This window comes from Parus major, chromosome 1 (assembly GCF_001522545.3).
Source record: "Parus major isolate Abel chromosome 1, Parus_major1.1, whole genome shotgun sequence".
Classification (NCBI taxonomy): Eukaryota; Metazoa; Chordata; class Aves; order Passeriformes; family Paridae; genus Parus; species Parus major.
In genome coordinates this window covers 60,468,227-60,491,862 of record NC_031768.1, presented here as the reverse complement: position 1 = coordinate 60,491,862, position 23,636 = coordinate 60,468,227, and the positions used below count along the sequence as shown (strand labels likewise).

General features: G+C 43.9%; 1 protein-coding gene across 1 annotated transcript in view; it reads left to right on the top strand.

Moving 5' to 3' along the window:
- SIAH3 (siah E3 ubiquitin protein ligase family member 3) overlaps positions 1-23,323 on the top strand; it is a 41,954-nt gene extending 18,631 nt beyond the window's left edge. The window contains exon 2 of the mRNA XM_015630955.3: positions 22,505-23,323. Coding sequence (XP_015486441.1) covers positions 22,505-23,098 — 594 coding nt within the window. The 3' untranslated portion in view covers positions 23,099-23,323. The remainder of the gene's footprint in view (positions 1-22,504) is intronic.
- Positions 23,324-23,636: the final 313 nt, after the last annotated feature.

Sequence of the window (23,636 nt, the reverse complement as noted above, 5' to 3'; positions counted from 1 at the left end):
TCTTTTTCTTGCTCTTAGTATAGCCAAGTGGTGTGCTGTTAATGGACATGCATCAAACTGCTTGAGACAGCATGTTCAGCACTGAGAGCAGGAAATAATAATTTCAGGGCCACTGCTAAGAAAACCTGTCGAAATGTCTTGGGGCAGAGTGAATATCTAGTACTTGGGGATTAATTATCTGGAATTTAATGAGGCCAAAAGCTAGGTAGCAATTAAATGTCTGTACATGGAGACAGTAGTTTCATAAAAGACTTCAGTGGTGAGGCTGGCTTAAAAAGATTTTGCTCTCCCACCTCAGTCTGTTACCAGTATTACTTGCTTTAGGGATGTGCTGTGAACCAGATTGCTGAAGGGATCTACATTACAAACTCTTGGGGGATTATATGTGAGGTGTGACATTTCAAAATTAGACTTAGGTTTCTGGCAGATTGGAGGAAAGGAGGAGATGTGTGTGTGTGTGTGTGTGTGTGTCTGCGTGCAGCACATATGCCCTTACACACACCAACATAAATGTGTTGCAGAATTGATGTTTGCACAGTATCAACATCTAAGACTGGTGGGTTATGTATAAATAAGAGAGGGATGGAAAGCAACCTCTTTCCTGAAGATAAATACAAATGGCTTCTTCAGTTAGTTAGGGTAGTTCTTGCCACAGCATTTTCACCTTGGAGAGATGTAGCTAGGGCAGTGCAAAGAGAACCAGGCAGTGAGCTAATTGTTCAGGTGTGCGGATGATCAGGAGTTTTATTTTCATATGTACATAGATGCATAAAAGGACAGTGGTTCTTAACAGTAAATTATACTTTGATAAGACAACAGGAAGTCCTATTTTCTTTCTAATTTATGTTAAGCCATGATCATACCCCTGTTCTCAGCACTGGTGGACCTGCACCTCAAATCTTGTGTTCAGTTCTGGGCCCCTCAGCATTAGAAAGATGCTGGGGCTGGAGTGTGTCCAGGAAAGGACAGTGGAGCTGGGGAGGGGTCTGGAGCACAGGGCTCATGAGCAGTGTCTGAGGGAGCTGGGGGTGTTCAGCCTGGAGAGAAGGAGGCTCAGGAGAGACCTTACCTCTGTCTGCAGCTGCCTGAAAGGAGGGTGGAGCCAAGAGGGGGTCAGTCTCTTCTCTCAGGTAACATGAGACAGAATAAGAAGAAATGGCTTCAAGTTGTGTCAGATGAGGTTTAGATTGGTTAGCAGGAAGAATTTCTGCCCTAAAAAGGTAAGGTCAAGCATCAGAACAGGCTGCCAAGGGAAGTGGTTGGGTCAGCATCTCTGGAGGTCTTTAAAAGAGATGTAGATGTAGTGTTTACAGACCTGCTTTCGTGGTGGTCTTGGCCATGCTGGTTGGACTTGATCTTAAAAGCGTTTTCCAATTTAAACAACCTGTGACTCTAACAAATATGTGAGCAGTTCCCATCTACTCTTCTTACGAAAAATATGCTGGACAGTAAAACTCCTGACCACTGTATGACCCACCACACAGGTGTCTATGTGACATTAGCCAAAATCCAGTCCTACTCACTGTTTCATCCAGTCCAGTTTTTCTGGAGAGTTCATGTTTCCCTCTGAGTACAATAACAATATCGCTTCAGCTATTGCTGTAGTAGCAAGCAGACCAGACACGCTCCCTGGCATCTCCATACAACATATTAATTCTGATTATGTAAAATACAACAACAATTACTGCATCAAACAAGATGCAGACAACAGGATTAAAACACTGTGGCATGACACATACAATATGAAATTATAGACACATTACTCGACTAGGTATTATGTTAGTTTGTGTATGGGACCTAGGAAAAGACTTACAGTATCAAAGCTCATTTTATTTTTTAAATCAAGAATCAGAATATAGCCACTCTGTGCTTCAGCAGAGCCCTTTCTTGCCACTTTTAGAAAGACTGATGGTTTTCTTACAGCCATGTACCAGGTCTCCATCACATATTTTGTTTTTCAAAGCTGTAATGAGATCAGACATAGCTCAGCTTTCCTTAACTCTCCGCGGGCTTATATCAACGCAGATGTTCATTAAGAAGAGATAATGGTTTAAAAGCTCTAATTTTGTTACCCTCTCTGCCATCTAAACTGATCCTAATGTGATTAGGAAAGTCCTTTCTTACTTAGGCAGGGTCAATTTGTCTCCGAGGAGGTAGGGAAAGGAGACATTGAGGGTGCCAGTGCTGGCTCCGTGCTCAGAAATGTTATCGTGGTGGTGAGCAGACTTGTTAATGCCGTGTCCTTCATCACATCCTAAGGCAGGGGAGGGCAACCTGCTCTAGTCTTTCCTTATTTATCTGCATTTATCTGGAAGCAGTGGGCTGCCACATTTCCACAAGTGCACTTTGTACAAAAAGAGGCTCCCAAACCTGGTCACTGAGGCTGAACCCATCACATCTGATTTATCAGAGCTTCACCTCAGTGCTGGGGAGGACCACAAGACATCAGGTGAATTGAGAGTAAGCTGCAGAAGCGTTGGCATGACAGGTTTGGTTGCCAGAGCTCCTAAGCATTTCGTGTCACACAAAACCAGAGAAGAAGTTAAAGCAGTCATAAGGAAGTTTAGCCTAAGGTCAGAAAACACCAGGGTGCTCCCACACCATGAGGAACCTGTGTGAAATAACAATAGCGATCAAAAAAGGCAGAAAGATCTAAAGATATGTTGATACAGTGTTGGCCAATGGACCAAGATTTGGCTGCAAGTACAGGGAACATCCTGGGCTGCAAGTTGCAGGCTGGAGGGTCACTGTGGGCTATGGGGTCATGAGAGTTTCAGTGCCACAGAGTGGGGAGGGAGCAGCAGTGAGGGAAGGGCAGAGCTGTAGGGTGAAGCCCATTAGAGGAGATACATGTGAGATAAGCGATGCTGAACGTGCCTGTGATCACGCCACATCTGCTCTGTTTTGAGATAGCCTCATAGCAGGGATGTTTATGGAAAGGTTAAGGAGCTGATCACTCCTCTCCTATTGCATTCACCTACAGAGGGCCTGGGTGGAGAGAAACACCGCTAAGTTTTCTTACTGGCACTCTCATTTGGCTCTGGGGTGTAAATTACCACTTCCCTCCTGCTGCAGTCGCTCCACCTCTGGTCTTTTTGCACTTTGTGGTAAGTTAACCCTGACCAGCAACTAAGTTCCTGCAATCTGCTTGCTCACTCCTGACCAGCAGGATGGGAGAAAGAATCAGAGTGAGAAAAGCTCACATCTTAAGATAAAGATAATCAAATAAGAGAATAAAGAGAGAAAACAAAGAACAGGTGATGCAAGTACAGTCACTTGTCACCTCCCACCAGCAGACCGGTGTCTAGCTGGTCTCCAAGCAAAGACTGCTTTGAAAAGAGTACCCTCTGCCTGATTTATTGATGAATATGAAAATCCAGAATATACATTTGATCAGCTGGGGTCATCTGTCCTGCCTGTGTGTTCCTTCCAAATTTCTCAACCAACGCCATTAAACTTGTTGGGGGAAACCAGAGTGATAAACGGAAACCTTGTTGTGTGAGAACTTCTCAGCAATAACAAAAATGTTTGTATTTGACCAACAGTTTGATTTGTGTTCAAATCACAGATTTGTTGGTCACAAGTCCAAAGCCCAGCACCATAAGGGCCTCTGTGAAGAAAGTTAATTCCTTCCAAGCTGGACACAGTACTCCTTATGTGATTTCACTCCACACCCTTAGTGACTCCTCCCTTCTTGCACACTGCTTTTTTCTGCTGCCAAATATAAAGGATGCCTGACTAAATGGAGAGCCCCATTTTACCCAGTGGAGGGATATAGGCATGCCTAGAGCAGATGCTGAAGCAGATCACAAGGTGAGTCCTTGCTGCTTTGGCAGCTGGGAGATCCCGTATTGACTGTAATGAGCAGGTGTCTGTGAACCTCAGATGATAGGTAAGGTGCATCAAACTTGTTGTCTTTGAACCCCTTCAGTGATCTCAAAACATTGAGACACAGAACACAAAATTTTCACCAGATTTCTCTTTTTGGCATTGTAGACACACTAGCCCAGTAGACTGTCACTTTCTTCTGCCAGAATGGTTCACATCTTCAAAGATGTTTTTCTGTGGCTCTTACTAAAATCTGAATCTTTGCTCTTAAAGAGAGTCCACACCATGATATACTACATACATCACTTTCCACTTATGTACAGGTGAAATATAACTTTGGCTGTGTTTTTTACCCATATGCTTTTGTGGTAAACTTCAACACCAACAAACAATGAAAGTGTTTAATTCTCATTAGCTGGAGAGATGACAATCCAGAGGGAGAACGAGAACAAAGTAAACAGATTTCCTTCTACTGGACATACTGGCTTTATGTATTGGAGAGAGGAAACAGTAAACCTTTTCTAGGTCACTTTGTTCAGGCACCTTTTGCTATGCACAAAGAGATTCTGTAACGAGGTTATCCACAACTTTGATGTATAACACAGTTACTTATTGGTTGAAACAAACAAGGAATATCTGGGATTTATTGTGTTGCCAGGCTAAGCATTAAAATGCTCAGTGCCTCCATCAGACATCTGAAGAATCCTTGCTGGGCAAGTGGTCAGCCATCAGGCCAGGAAGGTTTGCACTTGTGCAAACATGTGCCATGTTCTCAGTGCTGCTGAGTTTCCAGTTTCCAAATCTCTCCGTTGCCATCTAGGATTTTATCTCTTTCCAAGATGGTGTTTTTCTTCTTGAATCCTGTAGTTGCTACGTAAGTACCTGTCCCTACAGTGCAGAGTAATTCTCAGTGGTCAATAGACTGAGATACTCCAGGTTTTCAGGGGTCCCCCAGTAAGTAGGGGATGGATAAGTTCCCATGAGGGAAGCTGGCTTAACCAGTGTGGGAGAAAATTGTGCTATTTCCTTTACCTGTTCATGAACATGACCTGCTGGGGACCCGGGGCAGGATCCAGCTCCTGAAACACAATTAGATGCTATTTGGTCTCTGACTCCAAAAGGCTCACCTGATCACTTAGAGTCAATAGGAGTCCCTGCACACCAAAGCTGCCACTGAAAATGTGTAAATGTACCCAGTGTGCCTCTTTGCCCAGGGCTGATGCCCTCAGACCATCTTGCTCAGCTCTGTGTCTCCCACTTGTACCTCCCTGGGTGTAAAATCAGACAGTTCCGATGGACTGATCCTGTATTTAATTTGGGGGTGTACCCAACACAGACTGACAGTCTGGAGGACAGGAAAAGACACAACTCCCTAGCAGCAGCTTTCAGTCTATGTTTCATCCATTGCTTACAGAGCAACTTGACAAGTAAGAAGTCTCTCCCAGAAGGGAGGGAGCTGCATCTGCTGCTTCCCACAGGAGTGCCCTAGTGGTGGAACAGATTGAAGCAGTGATCACCTTCCACTCTTTCTGTTGAAGCAAGGTCATCATGCAGGCAAAAACACAAGTATCTTGGGATAGAAAAAACATGATTCAATACCTATGTCTCTTATGGAAACAGTGAACCACAGCCTGGTTTTTCTCTCTCTTGTAAAAAACAATCCACAGAAACTAGGGCTCAATCCTAAATTTATCTTCCTTCATGTCAGCACACAAAGTGTGAAAGCCTCTTCTGTCCCCATGTCTTCCTGCTCCTAGCAGCTCAGCTCTGTGGAATGGCTGCAGTGGAGCTGTCCTGGCTTTGTTCAGCTAAAAATTTGGTTTTACAGTGGTTCACCCTTTCTGTACAGTGTTTTTTCAAACCTCTTATGCTCAGTGCTGGAGAAAAAGCAAGAGCAGAAATAATGAGGATGGTGCAACAGTAAAGCTGCCAAATGAGAAATGTACCACTCCAGTGCAAACAAGACTCATTCTGGCCACTCAGCACCTGCATTTCTCCCTGGAGCCACAGCTCTGCTACCAGCCAGGTCTACAAAACCTTGAGGAGCCTCCAGTGAATCATGATGTCACCTACCCACAGCTGAGCATGTTCAACTGAATGTGACCTCTCACCAGGTGTCTGTAGTTGTGTGGATGGGATTCAGATATATAACAAGAAGCCAAGTTTATCTGAGATACCCTTGCTCCAGTGCCAGTTTCAGGAAACAAATTACATAAAAGGAAATTATGCCTTCCTATGACTACAGTATACAGCCAAAATTAATTCCCTGTAACTGAAATTGGTTGTTCACATAAATCTCACTCTGCTTTTAAGCTAGGACATAACCTCTGCTTAATTGATATTCGTGCCTGAAGATGAAGAAACCAATTTGGCATGTCTAAGGAGCCTTTAGGTTTTTTCTGCATAGCAAGTCTTTCCCTGGTAAATGAGTTTGTCTTTTGATAGGCTTGGGTTTGTGAAACAGAAGATAAACCTTTAAATGTTACGTGCTTAGATGTAGCCTTTCTTGGTAGGTTTGGAAACCAAAACTCCTTCTGGATGAATCCTTTCCGTGGTCAAATGCCTGGGCAAACGTAAGCTGGCACAGTTAGCTCCTGTTCTATCCCTCACTGTCTCACTACCCTAGGGTAAGATGTCCCTTTGTAGTTGTTTATCACTGTGCACACCATCAAGTCCTGTGGAGGCATCTGCTGAAATGGGGGTACAACACTTCCATTCCTGTTTCATTGTTTTCAACCATTGCCCACCCAGTAACATCCTCAGATTCAGGCAAAAGTGAAAAAATTAAGTGGGAAAGCTCATTTTAACATCAAGCCTGCAGTGTGGGCATATCAGCATTAGAAAATACAACGTGTGAGAAAGCTCAGCCCCACTTCTGACTGACTGGAGCTGGGATGTGGTTAGCAATGCATGCTCACAAGCACGCCCTTCCTTCAAGCTCTGAACCAAGCAAGTGGAAGAGCGAGGAGTCTGTGCTAGATTTTGAAATGAGCTTGTACAGCAGGTTCAGTGCATGGTTATCATGCCTTGTTACACGCACTGCCTCATGTCCTACAATTTATGCGCTAAGTATTTCTAATACAGCAACCACATTGATTTCAAGGGCAGTGTGCAAAGTGGTGTGACTCTGCAGCTGACAGGGAAGGTAAAACCTGAATGCCCTCTTCTAGACATAGAAGGGCTGCAGTATGGCTGAGGAGTTGAAATCAGTCCAAAAGCTGCTGACAAAATGTACACTTGAAGGAAGAGAGGCTTTTTACATAGTGCCTTATGAAAACAAACACGTACCTGACATGTAACTGCATCTTGACATAAGATGCCAGAAGAAAAAGCCTTTCAGAGGAAAGTGCTTATTAATTTCACTTTCAAATGACCAAGTGCTTAGGAAAGGTGTCGAAAGAAGTCCCTGAAGGCTGACAGTCTCTGTGCAGCCATTAACCTTCAAGGGCTTGGGAAGCAGGACACAAACTCCCCTCATGGGGATTTTTACCTCTCGCCTGCACATGCTGAGCCACCTCTGGATGTGGGAAATTCAAATGGGGGTCTATCTGCAAGGCCACAGCAGGCCAAGGCCTCAACACCAGCTTGCAATTATCCATGCAGTGTGATGGGCAGCATCCTCCCCAGATTTGGCACATACCAGCAAGCATTCTCCTTAATTGCCTTCGAGAGACCAGGAACAGTTTCCACCAGACACAATGCAGAGGCCACTCTGTGTGAGAGGTAAATTAAACCACATGGACAAGAGATGTTCCACTTGATCTCAGGGCCAGGAAATGACCCCTGATTTGTTTTATTCACCTGTATAAAGGTAGCCTCTGCTGATAAATTAGGGATGAGACAGTGTGGGGCCAGAGAGATGGATCAGGAAGAAAAAGAATCAAAGGGCTTGAAGGTTACCAGGCAGCTCAGAGGCAGGAGCAAAATGAGATTCATCTCACTTTAGTGTAAGAACTGGAAACATGATATCTGCATCTGAGCATAGCTTCGTCACCCCCAAGTTCCCTTATAGGCAGTGGAGAGAAATAGCCAAGTGAAACCAGAATCAGGGCAATGCCAGACCAAACTGGGAAATATGTTTAGCTGTAACTCTGACACTTTATGGCTACAGATGATTTACCTCAATACCAATGCCATTTTATGCAGCCTTTTCTAAATTTTCCACCTGCATTCCTTTAACTGCAGTCACCTGTGTAAGGTCAGCAGCAAGGAACTCCAGCAAAAGGGCATTTGCAAGTCAGTTTAGCTTAATACCACTGTCACCGATGTTCATTTTCACATGTGACTGTTAAGAAAGAGTTGTAGATTACCTTGCTCCCTATTTTAATGCAAAGAATTCTTCTTAACACTCTTTTTAACCTCAGTTTCTCATCCTGAAACATTCACTGTCCTCTCATCTTCTACCAGTGTCAACTTAATGCCCACCACCTGCAGTAGTGACTATGCCTCTCCCCTTTGCTGTTCTCTCTCGTAGTGTCCTTTCTACTTCATTACCTGAGTTATACAACTTGAGAAATAGTAGCCAGCCATCACTGTCACCTGGGCTTGGCACCTTTCTAAGTACAAAGGAAATTAAATATTGAGCAGTAATAAGTGAAAATGAAACCTGGATCAGTATGGCAGATCATGAGAACGCTAAGGGGCCTTGAATTACCAGGGTTTTTTCCTTTAACCATTCTCATTTCACAAGACCATCTATGTACTCTGTACCCAAGGGCACTACCAGGCCCACAGCACTTAGCACTGAGGCTTCTCCACAGTCTATTAATTTGGATGATCTCTGGCTGGTTCAATCCACAGCTGTCGCAGACCCTGCACAACTCTGCTTCTGCTGATTGCCATTCTGGTAAAAAGAAGAAAGCAGCATGGGCCTGCTTCTCCATTTACTTAATGTATCCTCACTAGCATTGCCCTGTAATATATCTGTTACAAATCAATACTTGATATAATTTTAGCGAGTGGTGCTGGAGCAAGCCCAAAAACTAAAGCAGATCTTCATGTAAAACAGGCAGCAGAAATAAATGGGAAGAAAGCTCATGTGGAAAGCAAAGCAGAGAAGGTACTTTCTGTGTCTGCAGATTTACTCTGTGACAGAGTGTGGACAGACCTCTAAGAGTGAAAAACAATGGGACAATTTTCCATCTTAGGACGGGAACAGAAAAGAAACAAGAAAAGAACAAGAAGTCAGCTGAAGACTAACTATTAGTTAATTAAGTGGCAGGCAATTATTAGAATTTTCTTTCCATCACTGCATGAGACAAGGCCAGGGCACTGTGTCATGCAGTTGGGAAGGGCCGGAGAGTCAGGGTAGGTTGCAGGGAGGAGAGCAGTGTTGCTGGATCAGGGAAGGCTGACCAGAGTGCAGCTGGAGCACAAACTCAGACCAGGATGGGTGCTGTGCTGCTGAGCCACACGGGTGTGATGGCCCCACAAACTGTTTAGGGGCAGGAGGGGCTGAGCAGAAGCCAAACGTATGCATCTTGAGTTTGAGACTGTGCAGAATTCTAGAGTCTAATTTTGCCTTCACACAGCTCAAAGTCAGGTTATCCACAATTTTCTTCAATATTTCCCCTAAAACTTGGAATCTATTGGTTTCCCTGCACTGAGGATGCTTTTGAAGGAGACAGGCTTTGTTACTTGACAGCAGAGACCGGTCTTCAATCAGCATCAGACCAAGAACACGGGAATCTGGTGGCTGCTGTTGGGAGCAAACTGTCCTATGCATTTACCTCCTTTTGATTCAAAACCTCTTTGGTGGGGAGTTTCACTGCAGGCAGTGGCAGAGGGAAAAGAGCCAAGCAAGAACATGGCAAACTGCTCCTGTGTCTCTATGACTTCCAGCATGTGGCAGCTGGATTGCACTTCCAGGTAGCAATAGGAGGAAGCCTGTGCAAGTGAAAAGTCCTACTAGGCTCAAAAAATTTGGACCCACAGCTCAAGGTCCTGATGTCACAGAGCTTTTCCCACATATAATTCTAGAAAGTGCCTCTGGTAAAGGCAGTGTTCGTCTCATTATCAATTCAATTTTTGTCATAGCCCTGCTAGGCTTTTAATTTCTTGTGTTAAAACAACAAATGAGATGACCTAACTGCGATCTCTAATAGGTATCATGGGTCAGTAATCATTCATTTGTTATAGTGCCTCTCACCCGAAGGACAGCGATGAAGATTTGTCCTCCTAATGGCAAGAGCTGTAAATTAGTTTTATTTCACTGTTAAATCTAGATGCCTGAAAATTAGGATGACCATCCCTTAGCTGGGAAGAAAATGTGTCAGCTCAAGGGATTTTCTGCATTAGGCAAATAGGCAGCTCATAATCACCCATTAAACAGTCACAGTGGCTGTGTCCTGACACCCTTGCTACTCAGAGTCTGAGTGACTCTCCTGATATACAGAACATGGCGAAACTTTGCAAGCCTGATTCCCACTTCTGGGCCAGTGACCCAGCCCCACCTCTAGCTTAGGAAGAGAAGTGAACATCTCCTTCAGGTGCTCATGGTAATTCCATCTTTCATGAAGATGGACATGTTCAAGATAGGGATGACAAATTTCTCTGTGAAGGTACATCTTATCTCTGTTATTAAGGGAGCTTCAGATGAGCGGGTCAGATTTGAACATGTTGATCTTTTAGACACATACATTTAGATGAGACAAATCCTGCCCGAAATTTAGCCAGTTGTTTGTCACAGATGTTTCTTTCACTGAATATTATCTCTATCCTTGAAGTCTTTGCAAACCCCATGGGTCTAAAAGATGTTATTCTGAATTAGCATGGACTCACTGTGGTTTGGAAATTACAGGGTGAGCCATCACTGCATACTTATAGGGTGCAAAAGGGAAATGAAGGGGTATAAAAACAGATGGAAGCTCTGTTGACAGGGGGACAAAGGTGCCTTCACTGAGCAAGTAGCTGCTGGTGAAATTGTAGAAACACTTGAGCGGCTCCTCCTGGGAGTGTGGGTGTCCCTCTAGCAGTCACTTCACACATTATTCATGATTTTGGCAAGATAGACTGCACAAAACACCACACAGCCATTCCTGCTTGTTAAGCCTGATCCCGGAGGGGTGTCCGGAGCTCTCCCAGCCCCATCCGAAACCAGGGGGATCTATTGCTCACCCCGACCGCTGCAGTTCCTTGCAGCAAAGCCATGCTGTTCACTGCAGGGGCACATCCCAGCAGGGACTGCAGCAGGCTCCTCAGTGACCTGAGGGCACCCTCGGAGGACAGGGAGGCTCTTGCCCTCTCTTGCACGGGGGCGGGTAGGCAGCACTGCACTGTGAGAGATGGGGAGCAGATGTTCCCTCCATCCCATCCCTGAGAAACCACACTTCCTCTGTGCAGCCCTTTGGGAAGAAGGAGAGAAGTTTGTCCCGGGAAAGAAAGGCTGAAACCCCTTCGATGTGATGAAATGAGTGGTTTGTCATCTTGTTCAATAATGTGTGACACAGAAAGCTCTCTAAAAAGCTATTTTTTCCTATAGAAAGCTGAAAATATATTTTAAAAATCTATCCCACTGTCAAATCCTCAAAACCTGTAAGTGTATCAGAATAGTTGTAAAATTATTTGCTTTTGTGATGTGCAAGTTATAGAGTATTGTACAGCCAGACAAGTTTATAAGAACATGTATTAAGCTGTCAGCATGGGGAGGACCTGGCTGAAGTTAAAACATAAAACCTTGCCAAAAGACAAGTGAGGGTGTGAGGAGGGACATTAAAGAGTGAGATGGCATTGAATAAGAAATGTGGTCCTCTGCCCCTTTTTCCTGGTGCTCCACTTGCACTGAAATAGGAAATTTTAGAATGGAGAACCAGAGAGACCAGAGCTGAGAGAAAGACCCTGTGGTGCTACAGCCAGAGCTTCACAGTCTATGCTAATAGATCTCTGACTTTAAAAATAACTAGACTCTAGGGACTGCAGCTCTGCTGGGTAATGGGTCTCTCATTTCTGATTGTGCCTGTTTTCCCCAAGAAGAACCTTGTCATTCCCTGGTGATATCCAAGCAGTCAGCCTAATCTCCACGCCTGGTAAAATCACAGAGCAGATCCTCCTGGAAGATATCAAAACATGTGGAAGACAAGGATGTGATTAGAGATCGCCTACATGGCTTCACAATTCATGCCTGATTATTTTAGTAGCTTTCTTCAATGGAATGACAGCATCAGCAGACAGGGGAAGAGCTACAGGTGCCATCTTCTTCAGCTTCTCTAAGGGTTTTGATGCAATCCCCCACAATATCCTTACCTCTAAGTTGGACAGAGGTAGGGTTCTGATGGATGGACTGTTAGATGAATAAGGAATTGACTGGATGGCAGCATCCAAAGACTAACAGCCAAAGGCTCAATATCCAAGTGGAAACCAGTATCGACTGGTGTGTCCCACAAGGGTCCCATACTGGGACCAATACTATTTAATATCTTGGGCAGTGGGATCAGCACACCCTCAGCAAGTTTGCACATGACATCAAGCTGAGTGCTGCAGCTGATTCACTTGAGGGAAGGGATGCTATCCAATGGGACCTTGACAGGCTTGAGGAGCAGGGCCTTCTGAATCTCATGAAGTTCAAGTGCAAGGGTCGGCACCTGAACAATCCCAGGTATCAATACAGGCTGAGTGATGGATGGGTTTGGAACAGTCCTGAGGAAAAGGACTTGGAGGTGCCTGTCCACATAAAATGAGATATGACTCCACATATGCACTGGCAGTTCAGAAATCTGACCTTATCCTGGTCTGTATAAATGTAAACGTGACCAGCAGGTCAGAAGAGGTAATTCTGCCTGCCTACTCCACTCCTGTGAGACCCTGCCCAGACTCCTGCATCCAGCTCTAGGGGTTCCCAGCATAAGAAGGCTGTGAACCTGTTAGAGCAGATCCAAAGAAGGGACATGAAGGTGATCAGAGGACTGGAACTGTTCTATGAAAACAGGTTGGAAGAGATGGGATTGGAGAAGAAAATGCTCCAAGGAGATCAGATTGAAGCTTTTCAGTTTATAAAGGGGTCTGATAAAACAGATGGAGAGACATTTTTTACCAGGGCCTGTAGTAACAGGACAAGAAATTAAGAGTTTTAAACTGAAGGAGGGCAAGTTTTGATTAGACATAATGAAGAAAATCTTTACTGTGAGGATAGTGAGACAGGGGAACAAGTTGCCCAGAGAACCTGTGGATGCCCCATCCCTGGAATTACTGACGGCCGGTTTGGATGGGACTCTGAGAAACCCGGTCCAGTGATAGATGTCACTGTCCATGGCAGGGCATTGGGGCTAGATGATCTTCAAAGGTCCCTTCTACCCCAAACCTTCTGTGACAGGATGGTCCTACACTCCCTCTTGCTGTTGGCACATGAGGTCAGAAGGCAGGTGCCAGCAGGCCAGGGGATGCCAGGTGGTTCTCCCCAAAACAGCGGAGCTGCAGGAGGCACAGCATGGAGACTGACTGACTCAGCCTCTTCTGGGTAGGATAGACAGTAGCTTTCTGTAAGCAGGAGTGTTAGAAGATTGTTGTGGATTTTGGTTTTCGTTCTTTTGTTGGTTTCTTTTTTTGTAACAAAACCTTTTAAATTTTCAGTCTATTAATAGCAATGGAACATTGTCTTCCCAGGCTAAGCTTAGCCTCCCTTTCTGTTCTTTCTTTTTACCTTCATCCTCCCCACATGAAGAAAACTTCTAGAAGAACTATTCTTTGAGAATTTGAGAGGGAGGGTGAAGAAGGAACAGGCTATGATTTGCAAAAAATTAAAAGAATATTTGAGACACAAGACAAATGTTCCCAGAGAAATGTCCCTTTCCTTACTGCAAAAAATATGTCAATGAAGCATTTGCATACATTACACAAACTAAATTAATTTACCCAGACTTGCTGTTTATTTTTCATGCCCAAAGCTAACAGCTCACATGAATTTTCTGGGTTTTTTGTGGTTTTTCCCCTCCCTTTCTTTTGCCTGACTACACAAACTCAAGACACACTTTCATCTGACAGAGGAAAAAGAATGAATTTTGAGTTGTCTTGTAACAGGGAGATGTTTCTTTCAGTGCTGCACTTACATTGCAAGGTACCCAGAGCAAGGGCAAGCTGAAAGTCACTAGTGGAGAAGGGGAAGAGATGTGAAGGGGAACAGAGACTTACTCTGAGCTAGAAACAGTTTGTTTCCCCCTCTTCTATAACCCGAGGATGAATCCCACCACACCAGGCCACTGTGGGTGAGTTTGGGATGCCTGCTGGTTGAGCAATGCCTCAGTAAGAGTGAGACAGATGTGACTTTAAGACACTGTCCATTTCCTCAAAAACAGTTCTCAGGAGAAAGTTTTAACTAAAAATGTGGAGTGTTTTATGGCTCATACATTACTCAGTGAATGCTACAGGGCTGTAGGCACAAGCAGAGCCCATGAGACAGGACAGGGAGACAGGGATGGCAGCACTGAGAGCCATGTACTCCCTCCTCACTACACCTGCCTGGCCCCAGCCTTCTGTCTGTACTCCACTGTGACCAGCCTGGCACAGGCTTAGCTGCACATTGTCCTGTGAGAGCTGTCAGAGCAATGTGACATAGACCACAGAGCAAATCCTTGGCCAGCAGGTGTGGACAGATGGGATTGGAGACACTGGTCCCACCAAGAGAGGCTGCGGGCTTGTTCAGCAACCACCACCTCATTCTTTCTCTCCTTCCAGCAGACCAGTAATGCTTGTGCCATTCTTTGGCACTCCTGGGGTAGGTCTCTGAAAGAGCAGTTAATGGATTTACTTGTCATATAATTGTGATAGCTGGAGATTGACTGTGGAAGGAGAGAAATTCAATTGTCTCAGGGTGGATTTGGTCTAATTATCTCAGATGACACCAGCAAATCTGCTCCTCTTGGAGACATGCTGTTACTGTAGTAACTTGTAAATGAATATCAGATGATGAGTTATTTAGAGGCAGTCTGAACTTCTAAGTTTATGAGCACAGTGGGCAATAATTTCTTCTTTCCTTTTTTTTCTTAATTCTTTTCCATATTAATTTCTTTTTCAGTGTGAATGCAAACCATAAAATCAACAGGTCAGATATAAGGCTCTTGTGAACTCTGCCTTCCCTATCAGACATAGCAGATGCAGCTTGGAAGTGCTTTATCACTTTGCTTTTAATTAAAGCCTATAATGTCTCTGCATTTTGTGAACAGGCTTCATCCAAAATACAAAGTGGATAAAGGATGAAGAAAATCTTCAGATAACTCTGCATTTTTGATTATCTCTATTGTGCATATGCAGGCTGCTCACTCCCTCACCCAGAGCCAGGATCAGCAGCGTCTCATGAGCAAGCTGCTGATAAACAGTGGTTGCACCCTGCCCTTGTGGAGAAAGAGCTGATAGGGTGTGCCTTGGCTTCTGGTACTTGCCTTGTGTGGCCAAAGGGGATGATGGCATTTAGAGGCATAACCCTTGCTTAAATCAAGGCATAAAATCTCCTGGTCCAAAAAGAAGATGGTAAATGTCTGCACACCGCAGTGCATCAGCAGTTGCAATGCAGCATTAGATACACCCTGCTATGGTTTGCTGTCTCTGCACTGTGCTCAGCAGAGGGAATACAAGTTGCAAATCAGGTCCCAAGGGCATGTCCCACCCTCCAGCCTTGCTTTTTACTTTCACTGCCACATGCTCCACAGGAAACCCGTGCACACGGTTTTGCTTGTATCTAATCAGTGTATTTTATTTCTCAAAGAGAGCATGGAAAGTGATGTCAGGTGAGACCCATCAAACACAGCAGCTAAATTTGGATCATTTCCCTGGGCGTCCATGACCCTGCTGCACCTTTGGCTGAGGGTCAGCAAGGTGGTGCATCTCCCTTCAGTTTAAAATATGGGAAGTTTTGGTGTCCATCGGGGCTTGGAAGGGTTCATCAAACTTAGGTTTGAAGCAGGAGAGCTTGACCTTGCTCCATCTTATCAGTGTCCACATGGGTGTCTCTCAGAAAGCATCTATGGACTGAAATGTTTTAGTGTGGATCCTGCTATATTTCATTATAATTACATTGTTTTCAATATATTGAAGAAGGTTGCTTGCACTTCAAGAGTGCATGACAATTAATACTGAAAAAAAAAAAAATTTTTTGAAAGAAAGCAAGGGGATTTCATTTGAGAATAACATTTCTCTTTTCACCAGGAATACATTTAAAATAATGAATCATATATTTGCTGGATCTACCACAAAACCAATGGGTTGTTTTGTTTCTTTTTCAAAAAACCTCTATATATATGTGGATTTATCTAAAATTTGGGATCTTCTGATAGGGAGAAGTGTGAGGTACAGCGTGGACATGTACTAAAGCTGCATTTTCTCTACATAGTCAGAGGTGTGTAATTAGCATGAGGACAGCCATTAACACATCCCATGTGCTGTGTCACCAAGTCACGCCTGATTATGTTGCAAAGTGAGATTAGTAAAATGAGCTTCAAGTTGTCCTCTCACTACCATTTGATAGCAGGGAAAACAAATCCTTCCACTGCCAAAGCTGCAACTAATATTCAGTACTTAAGAAATTCAACTGATGGATTTGTAATGAACAGGATTTTGTGTAATTAAAATTTTAAATAAATCCCCAACATGAGCCCGGGCTTGGATTTCTTAATTTCAGATATGAAAGTACAGCTTTTGACAAAATAGGTTGAGGGGGTTGGGTTCTTTTTTTCCTTCTCTTTTCTTTCATCTGAAAGACTTTAAAAAATCTCATTAACATATTAAAAAAGAGCAGAAGATAAATTAAATGAAGACCAGGATTAAAAGACTCACTACTTTCTTCATGTCACCTTTATAGTTCTTTTGAGCTTCTGTCCCTGTGAGGTGGGTGTAAGTAACATGGAGGTGGATGTTAGTGGGTGGCAAAGCTTTTGTGAGGCAGAAAGAAGCTGAGGATTAGAAAATTTTTGGAGGCAGTTTCCATACATTTGAGAAGAAGCAGTCAGTCCCTGAGATGCCAAGAAACAGGATGAAGACAGAAAGAAAACTGAATAAAACGCACATTTCACTGGCAAAGAAAATTCTGATTTGTTTCAGCAGAAACCCTAAAAGTTGTCGTGGTTGCTGAAAGTTGCTGAAAACCCTGGAAGTTGCTCACTCAAAGCAACCTCACAGCTGCAGGCCCAGGGCCCTCCTTGCCTGCGGAAATCTTTAGGTCAACGTCAAAAAAAATACACCTAGTTTTCACAGCTCATTTCCAGTTGTTTACCTACCTACAGGGTGACTGCCTCTCCTGTTCTTCCTTGTCACAGGCAGGTTGGTGGGATTGTAACAGGGGGTGTGAGCACAGCCCCTCTCAATCCCTGGCTCCCACCAAAGGTTTCAGCAGCCACGAACATGTGCAGCTCCTACCAACTCTCCCATAATCCAGCCAAGAAAGCTGTGGATGGAGAGGAAAGACTTAGGATGCATGGAAGGGGTGGTTTCCTCTTGGGAGGGGGATTAGTTTGCAACGTCTCAGGGTGTGCTGAGGTTGGGCTGGGTTAGAGAGGGAGCACTGTCTTCTGGTTTGGGCTGGCTAGCATGTCTGGTAGCTTTAGTTTCATCTTTGCAGTTTTCTGTGTGGCCCTGCTCGAAGCCCCACCATGGTGGCCTTCAGAACACACCACCACTGCCCCAAGCAAAGAGCCCAGCGAATGGGTGAATTGATGAGTGTTTGCAAAGTGCGTGACCACTGGAGAAAATGCAGTTGCATGGGTGTGGAGTGTCTGGAAAAGTGTCTGGAATATTTGCAGCACCTGCTTTCCTGTCAGAAACACTTATTTACTGGGCAGTGAACCAGTCCCTGTCGTCCCTCCTTGGGATGTTCTTGGAACACATTGGCACTGTTCACAGGGATGCGAAGGCCTGGTTTTTACACATTATGTGCATTACAGCAAGTAAAAGTATGAGTGAGACATCCAGGTTTCCAGTATAACACCGAGGAATGTTGGGAAGTGCTGAAAAGTGGCACTTAATCTTTACTCTGAAGACCTGAGCAGTGTTTATTCTTCTGCAACGTGGTGGTGCTACTCACCCTCCTTATACTCCAGGTCATCAGTGTCCAGGCCCTCTGCCATGGGGTAGGAGCCCTGCTTTCAACTCTCCCTCACCCTGTGGGGTTTATCTTGAGCAAATTCACCATTTTAAGTCAGAACTTTAATAGCAGGGCATTTAGCTGCTCAGGGCAGCAGCTACACTTGCTCTCCCTACTGAAGCTGTGCCAATGTACAGCAGAGAAGCAAGGCTTGAGGAACAGTGTTGTATCCAGTGTCTGCACCCCACAGGGCCATGAGCTCAGCCAGCAGAGGTGCACTGTGCGTTTCTGCCTCTGTTTCCACTATTTTTGCCATAGCTGGTCTAAAGACTTTACTAGTTCAAACACAAAAAGGTCCCTCAGAGCATGAGGAGCCACAGCAAAGCCATTTCTCCTGGGTGAGTGCCTCAGATTTGCAGCTGCAGACTCAGAGATGTGTTTCCATATTCTTTACCTCTTGGAGGTCTTTAACTCTTGGATCTACCATTCATCCTTCCTCTGAATTTGCTATCAGGTCATTGGAGTTGTAATGATGGTAGGGAGCCACAGATTTACACCCTCATGTGAATTTCCATTTCTCTCCCCATGGGCTGCGTTGTCTCCAGCACAGCAGGAGAAGCCCATGGTGGTACAGCTCTTTCCTGACTAAAATAGGGTTGTTCCTCTGCTCCATGTCTAGAAACCAGAAAAGTCTCTGTGGGTCTGTGCTGAGGTTGGGTTTGGAGCTGTCTGCATGTAGAGAGGGTGTCCAGGGGGTGCTCCTTCAAGCACCTCTTGGAATCAAGTGAATTGCACTCCAGGGCTCTGCAAAAGGAGCTGACAGTCTTCAGAGTTAGGGACCTACCCCTCAGAGATCAAATGTAGGACAAATGTGTCACATCTAAAGCAATTTGCTGCATTTTTAGCAGACAACCTGTGTCCCAGTCCAAATCAGGTCATGGTTTGGTTGGGGTTTTTTTCCATAAGAAAAGCACTGTGTGTTTATAAATTGCTCTTTGCCAAATTACTTGTTCTTAAAAAGAACTGCTCTGTAATAAGCTGCATCATTAAAAAGAAATTTTTCTGTGAGCAGCAGAGCCTGGTTTCCTGCGGTTTGGTGCCTCATGGTGGGATTATGTTGCATCTAATGAGGAGCACTCTGGCTGAAGCCTTTTCTCCTGTTCATAAAGACGCTGTCTCATGTGAGTTCTCTGGTGTCTACAATCCATTTGGGATCAAACTGACATTGTTTAGGTTCTCTCCTCTCTGTCAATGTAATAATGCCCACGTGGCCAGCTGTTCCTCCCTGGAGACATGAAAGGGTCATGTTGCTCTACCCTGATGCCTCTTCTCTCAGAAATGGTTGAAAATTAAAGCATTTGAGAATTCCATCCCACAGTTCAACTTGACTGAAATTGGGCAACGGACTAAAAGATAATTGAGAATAATACTGGACTGATACGACAATATAATAAACCTGTTTTTATTAGGTAATCAGGCAATAAATGATAGATAGTAAATACTGAAGCAGATTAAACATGGAAAAACTGTTCATAAATATTTATTCAAGCATTTAAATACATTCAATTGGTGACCAATTTTTGCCTGTTTTGCATTTCAATTTTAGCATTTCAATTCACAGCCATATGAATGACCAACAAGAACACAAACACACCAATAGTTGCACTCGTACCTCAAAAGTAAATGTAAAATAATATTTTTCTCTGAGACTTAAAAAAAAGTGTCAGGGAATTATTAAAGATTTCTTTCAAAATATTACAAATTTAGAATTTTGAAACAGGGAAGTCAAACAATTATTTCACAGATTTTGAAGACGGTTCTTTTAGTCAAAGAATCACATGGTTCGTGGTTTGTGCTGAGTTGCCAGAATTTTCAATAAACCTGAAATGAACAAAGTTAGACCAGAAGTCCTTTGTTGAAGTGATTCATGGAAATATTTCAGAAATGAGAGTTGTGATAGGGAATTCATAATTATGTGCACACACACAAAAATTCACAAGTTTAGTAAAGAAGAAAGGTATGTAGAGTAATAAGTTGCTCATTGTAATTTATTTTTCCAGTTCCTGAGCCATAGAAACATGTTTGTCATAAAATGATTTTTGAAGAAATTTCTACTTTCTTACCTTGGATGCAGTTTAGATGGATGAGCTACCATTGTTCTCCATGTTTCTCAAATTAGGAGAATGCATTTCTAAATTCAATTTCATCCTCAGTGGAAATGGTTTCTCTGACTTGGGTAATCTTTGGAGAAGAATTATACACAGACTATAAAGCTTCAAATTTCAAAACTTAATTTTGAATGTTAGTCAAGAGGTTAATTTAAGATTCATCTTCCAAAAGGGGAGTTAAATAAAACTGATAGAAGGCTGGAACTTGTCAAGTGGTTGAGAGGTTTATCAGCATGTGAGTACGAGTTCATTAGTTTTAATTAGTATAATCACTAATGTTGCATTAACAGTTTGGTGAGAGAAAGTAATTGCTCACACCCACTGTATTAGATTGGGAGATTAGAATTCATTTTATGAGGCAATTAGCATTTCAGGGATTTTTTTTAAAAAGGCTTTTACGATCTGCCATTGCCGTAGCCTCCTTCACCAAAAAGAGTTTAAATTAACCATAACTTTCATCGTAATGGGATGCAAAAATTAATGTAGAATTAAGCGTGAGCCAGTAATCCCACTGCGATAAGCAGGCAGCTAAAGCCACAAACCTTGATTAGTTTATAATGACCTGTTTTATTTCCCAGACAATAATAGTCATTTATCTGTCCTCAATTCATTATCTTCTTGGAAAGTTTATATTCTTGAATTTTATACAGCAAAACAAATAAAATACGAGGAAGGAAAAAGTAGAACAGTACTACTGAAGTAATAATTGTCAAAAGAAAAAGCTGCCAGTTTCAATAGTAAGGCTTAACTTGTCCATTATTCCTCACATCAAATGCCTGAGGAAGAAGAAACAGCTCCCTTTGACATCCAGTGCCTTGGGAATAGCCATGAATTTCACTGCAACAGGAATCACAACCCTGCTCTATCCATCACAACCTTTGGCAGCTACTGACACAATGAGAACAGATGGAATTGTCATCTTGGCTGGCAAGGAAGCCCTGGTCATCTGAGAGTTAGGACAGTTTACCCAAGAGATTGCCTTCCAAAACATCCTGTAAAGAAATGTGCAAGTTCTGTTGGGAAAAACTGCTTACAGCAAGGCTGTAATGAAAGTCTTCATGGTATCCATAACAAGACAAGACAATATGTCCTTTGCAGCAAATCTACCACCCATTATATGGGATTATGCTTGCCCCTGGATAAAACAAATCTCTGCTCAAAAATCTCAAATCTGCTATGAGTTGGATGTGGCATGGAGGAGAGCAACTGCTAAATGTTAGAACTATAATGTAATTTTGGGTACATAAAATAAGGAGATGTGGGACAGTATTTAGGGAATTACATTAATCTTCAACATATTTTCATAGGACATATGTTAAAGCAAAATGTACTTGCATATATGCACATGCTACTATAAGGGACATTAATGCATGTAAGGGATTTACCTTTATAGGAGGAGTTCAGAGGGAAAAAATGTTTAAACAGCTAAAATTTAGGCACAACTAGAGAGACTGGCTTTCAGTGTCTCTGGCATCAGCTAATGTCACCTTTAGAAGCTGGACTACTCCAGCTAAGATCTTAATCCTGCACTCTAAGACCTGCCTCACTCTACAGGCTGCAGAGGCAGTCCCAGGTAACCAGGCTTCCCTCTTGGGTGGGTGAAGTAAATGCTTAAAATTGGGTAAGATGAATCATGACCAGCATGCCTGTGCCTTAGGGTTTGTCTATGCACACAGTTACTGTGGAGAGACATTACTCTTCCTGAATAACATTACATGTGAATACACTTTTGGCTGAGTAAGACTTATTTCTCTTCAACAACATCCACTTGAGAGAGGCAGAGCAGTTTGCTTTTTAGTCCTCACGTGGAATTCTTCTGCAAGAGCTGCTGCTTTTTCAGTGAGCTGCCCTACCTTAATCCAAATTTACTTTAGTATAAAAATGCCCTAAATCTGCCATCCAATCACCTTTGAGAGCAATTTAAGATTTATGGCAGTAAGGGCATCAATTAGGCACAAATACATTGACCAAAAAAATAGTGACGCTATCATATATAATAAAAACTGACATTTATTTCACAAAATATGGATGTAATAAAGCCTATTGTTTCAGGAAAAATGCCTGCATTTGCCCGTATGTTTCATTAAAGAATAATAATGCCATACATATTTCATTCCCTTGTTCTGAGCAGCAAGAGTCTTAACTGTATAAAATGTCCCATGCTGTCCTTGCTTTGTTGGGTTATTTTTTCCTTTTAATCAGATTTTTCCCCCTGAACTAATGAAATTGCCCTTTAAACACATACATCATTTTCATTTGAAGTGATTTATCATGACTCAAACAGTTTATCTGTTCTCCTGGAGAACAAGGCAACTGCCATCTCCTTGTGCTGCACAGATCCAGGTTGGGACCGCCTCTGATCCCCGGTGTGCTGAGGTCTCTGCACCCCCACTGGTGCTGTTCTTGGTGGAGAATGGGTGACTGATGTTTGTGGGGTCTGCACCTTGCATATCTGCATTGGTTTCTGGTCCACTTGCTCTCACATTTAATTTCTCTCTTCCCGTAGTATGCAGCGACCCGCTGTGCAGCTGCGCAGGCATCCACGGAGCAAGGCATCCTTCCTCCCTGCCATCACCACGAAGCCGTGCACGACCCCCAGCTGGTCCCCTGCACGTGCCCGCTCTTCTCCTGCCCGTGGGAAGGGCACCTGGAGGTGGTGGTGTCCCACCTGAGGCAGACCCACCGCATCAGCATCCTTCAGGGCGCGGAGATTGTCTTCCTGGCCACGGACATGCACCTGCCCGCACCCACGGACTGGATCATCATGCACTCTTGCCTTGGCCACCAGTTTTTGCTGGTCCTCAGGAAGCAGGAGAAGTACGAGGGCCACCCCCAGTTCTTTGCCACGATGATGCTGATCGGCACGCCCTCCCAAGCCAACAACTTCACCTATCGGCTGGAGCTCAACAGGAACCAGAGGCGCCTCAAGTGGGAGGCGACCCCCAGGTCGATTCTGGAGTGTGTTGACTCGGTCATTTCGGACGGGGATTGCCTTGTGCTGAACACTTCCCTGGCTCAACTCTTTTCTGACAACGGAAGCCTGGCGATAGGAATTGCGATAACCACCAGCAAAGTTCACAGCTCCGAAGCTGAAATGTGAGGGGGAGGAGAAAAAGGAGGAGGAACAACAGCAACAACAATGGTGCTCTAGCTGCCTTCTGAGAGCCAGAACTCGAGGATTTTTTTTTTGGGGGGGGGTGGGTCTCAGGTCTTTTATGGTATTTAGTACTCGTCCACACTGGGCATTATGTAAACATCCCGTGGTTACGGTCCCTGTGTCATGTATTTACCGTTTTGCTAATACAATTTTATGAGAAATTTTAAAGAGGCTAATCAATTTATTGTCGCCCTCCAGCAGCACTGGGAACAACACTTGCTAATGGAAAGTGCACCCAGGGTGACTCGCACAAGCCTTTGGTCTGACCGTGCTACGCAAATACTTTTCCTTCATTGCCTGTCTAATGGACCAGAGTCCCCTGTGCAGGATGAAAGGTCAAGTATTCCACCATGCGACAAAAGCACCTGGGTTTCCATGTCAGCAACAGGGATTTAACTCCTATATTTTGGGCTCAGCCAAGCCCTGCAGGAGCTGGCAGTTTCAGAGCTCCCTTCAGCTTCAGAGGAAACAACTTTCTCAC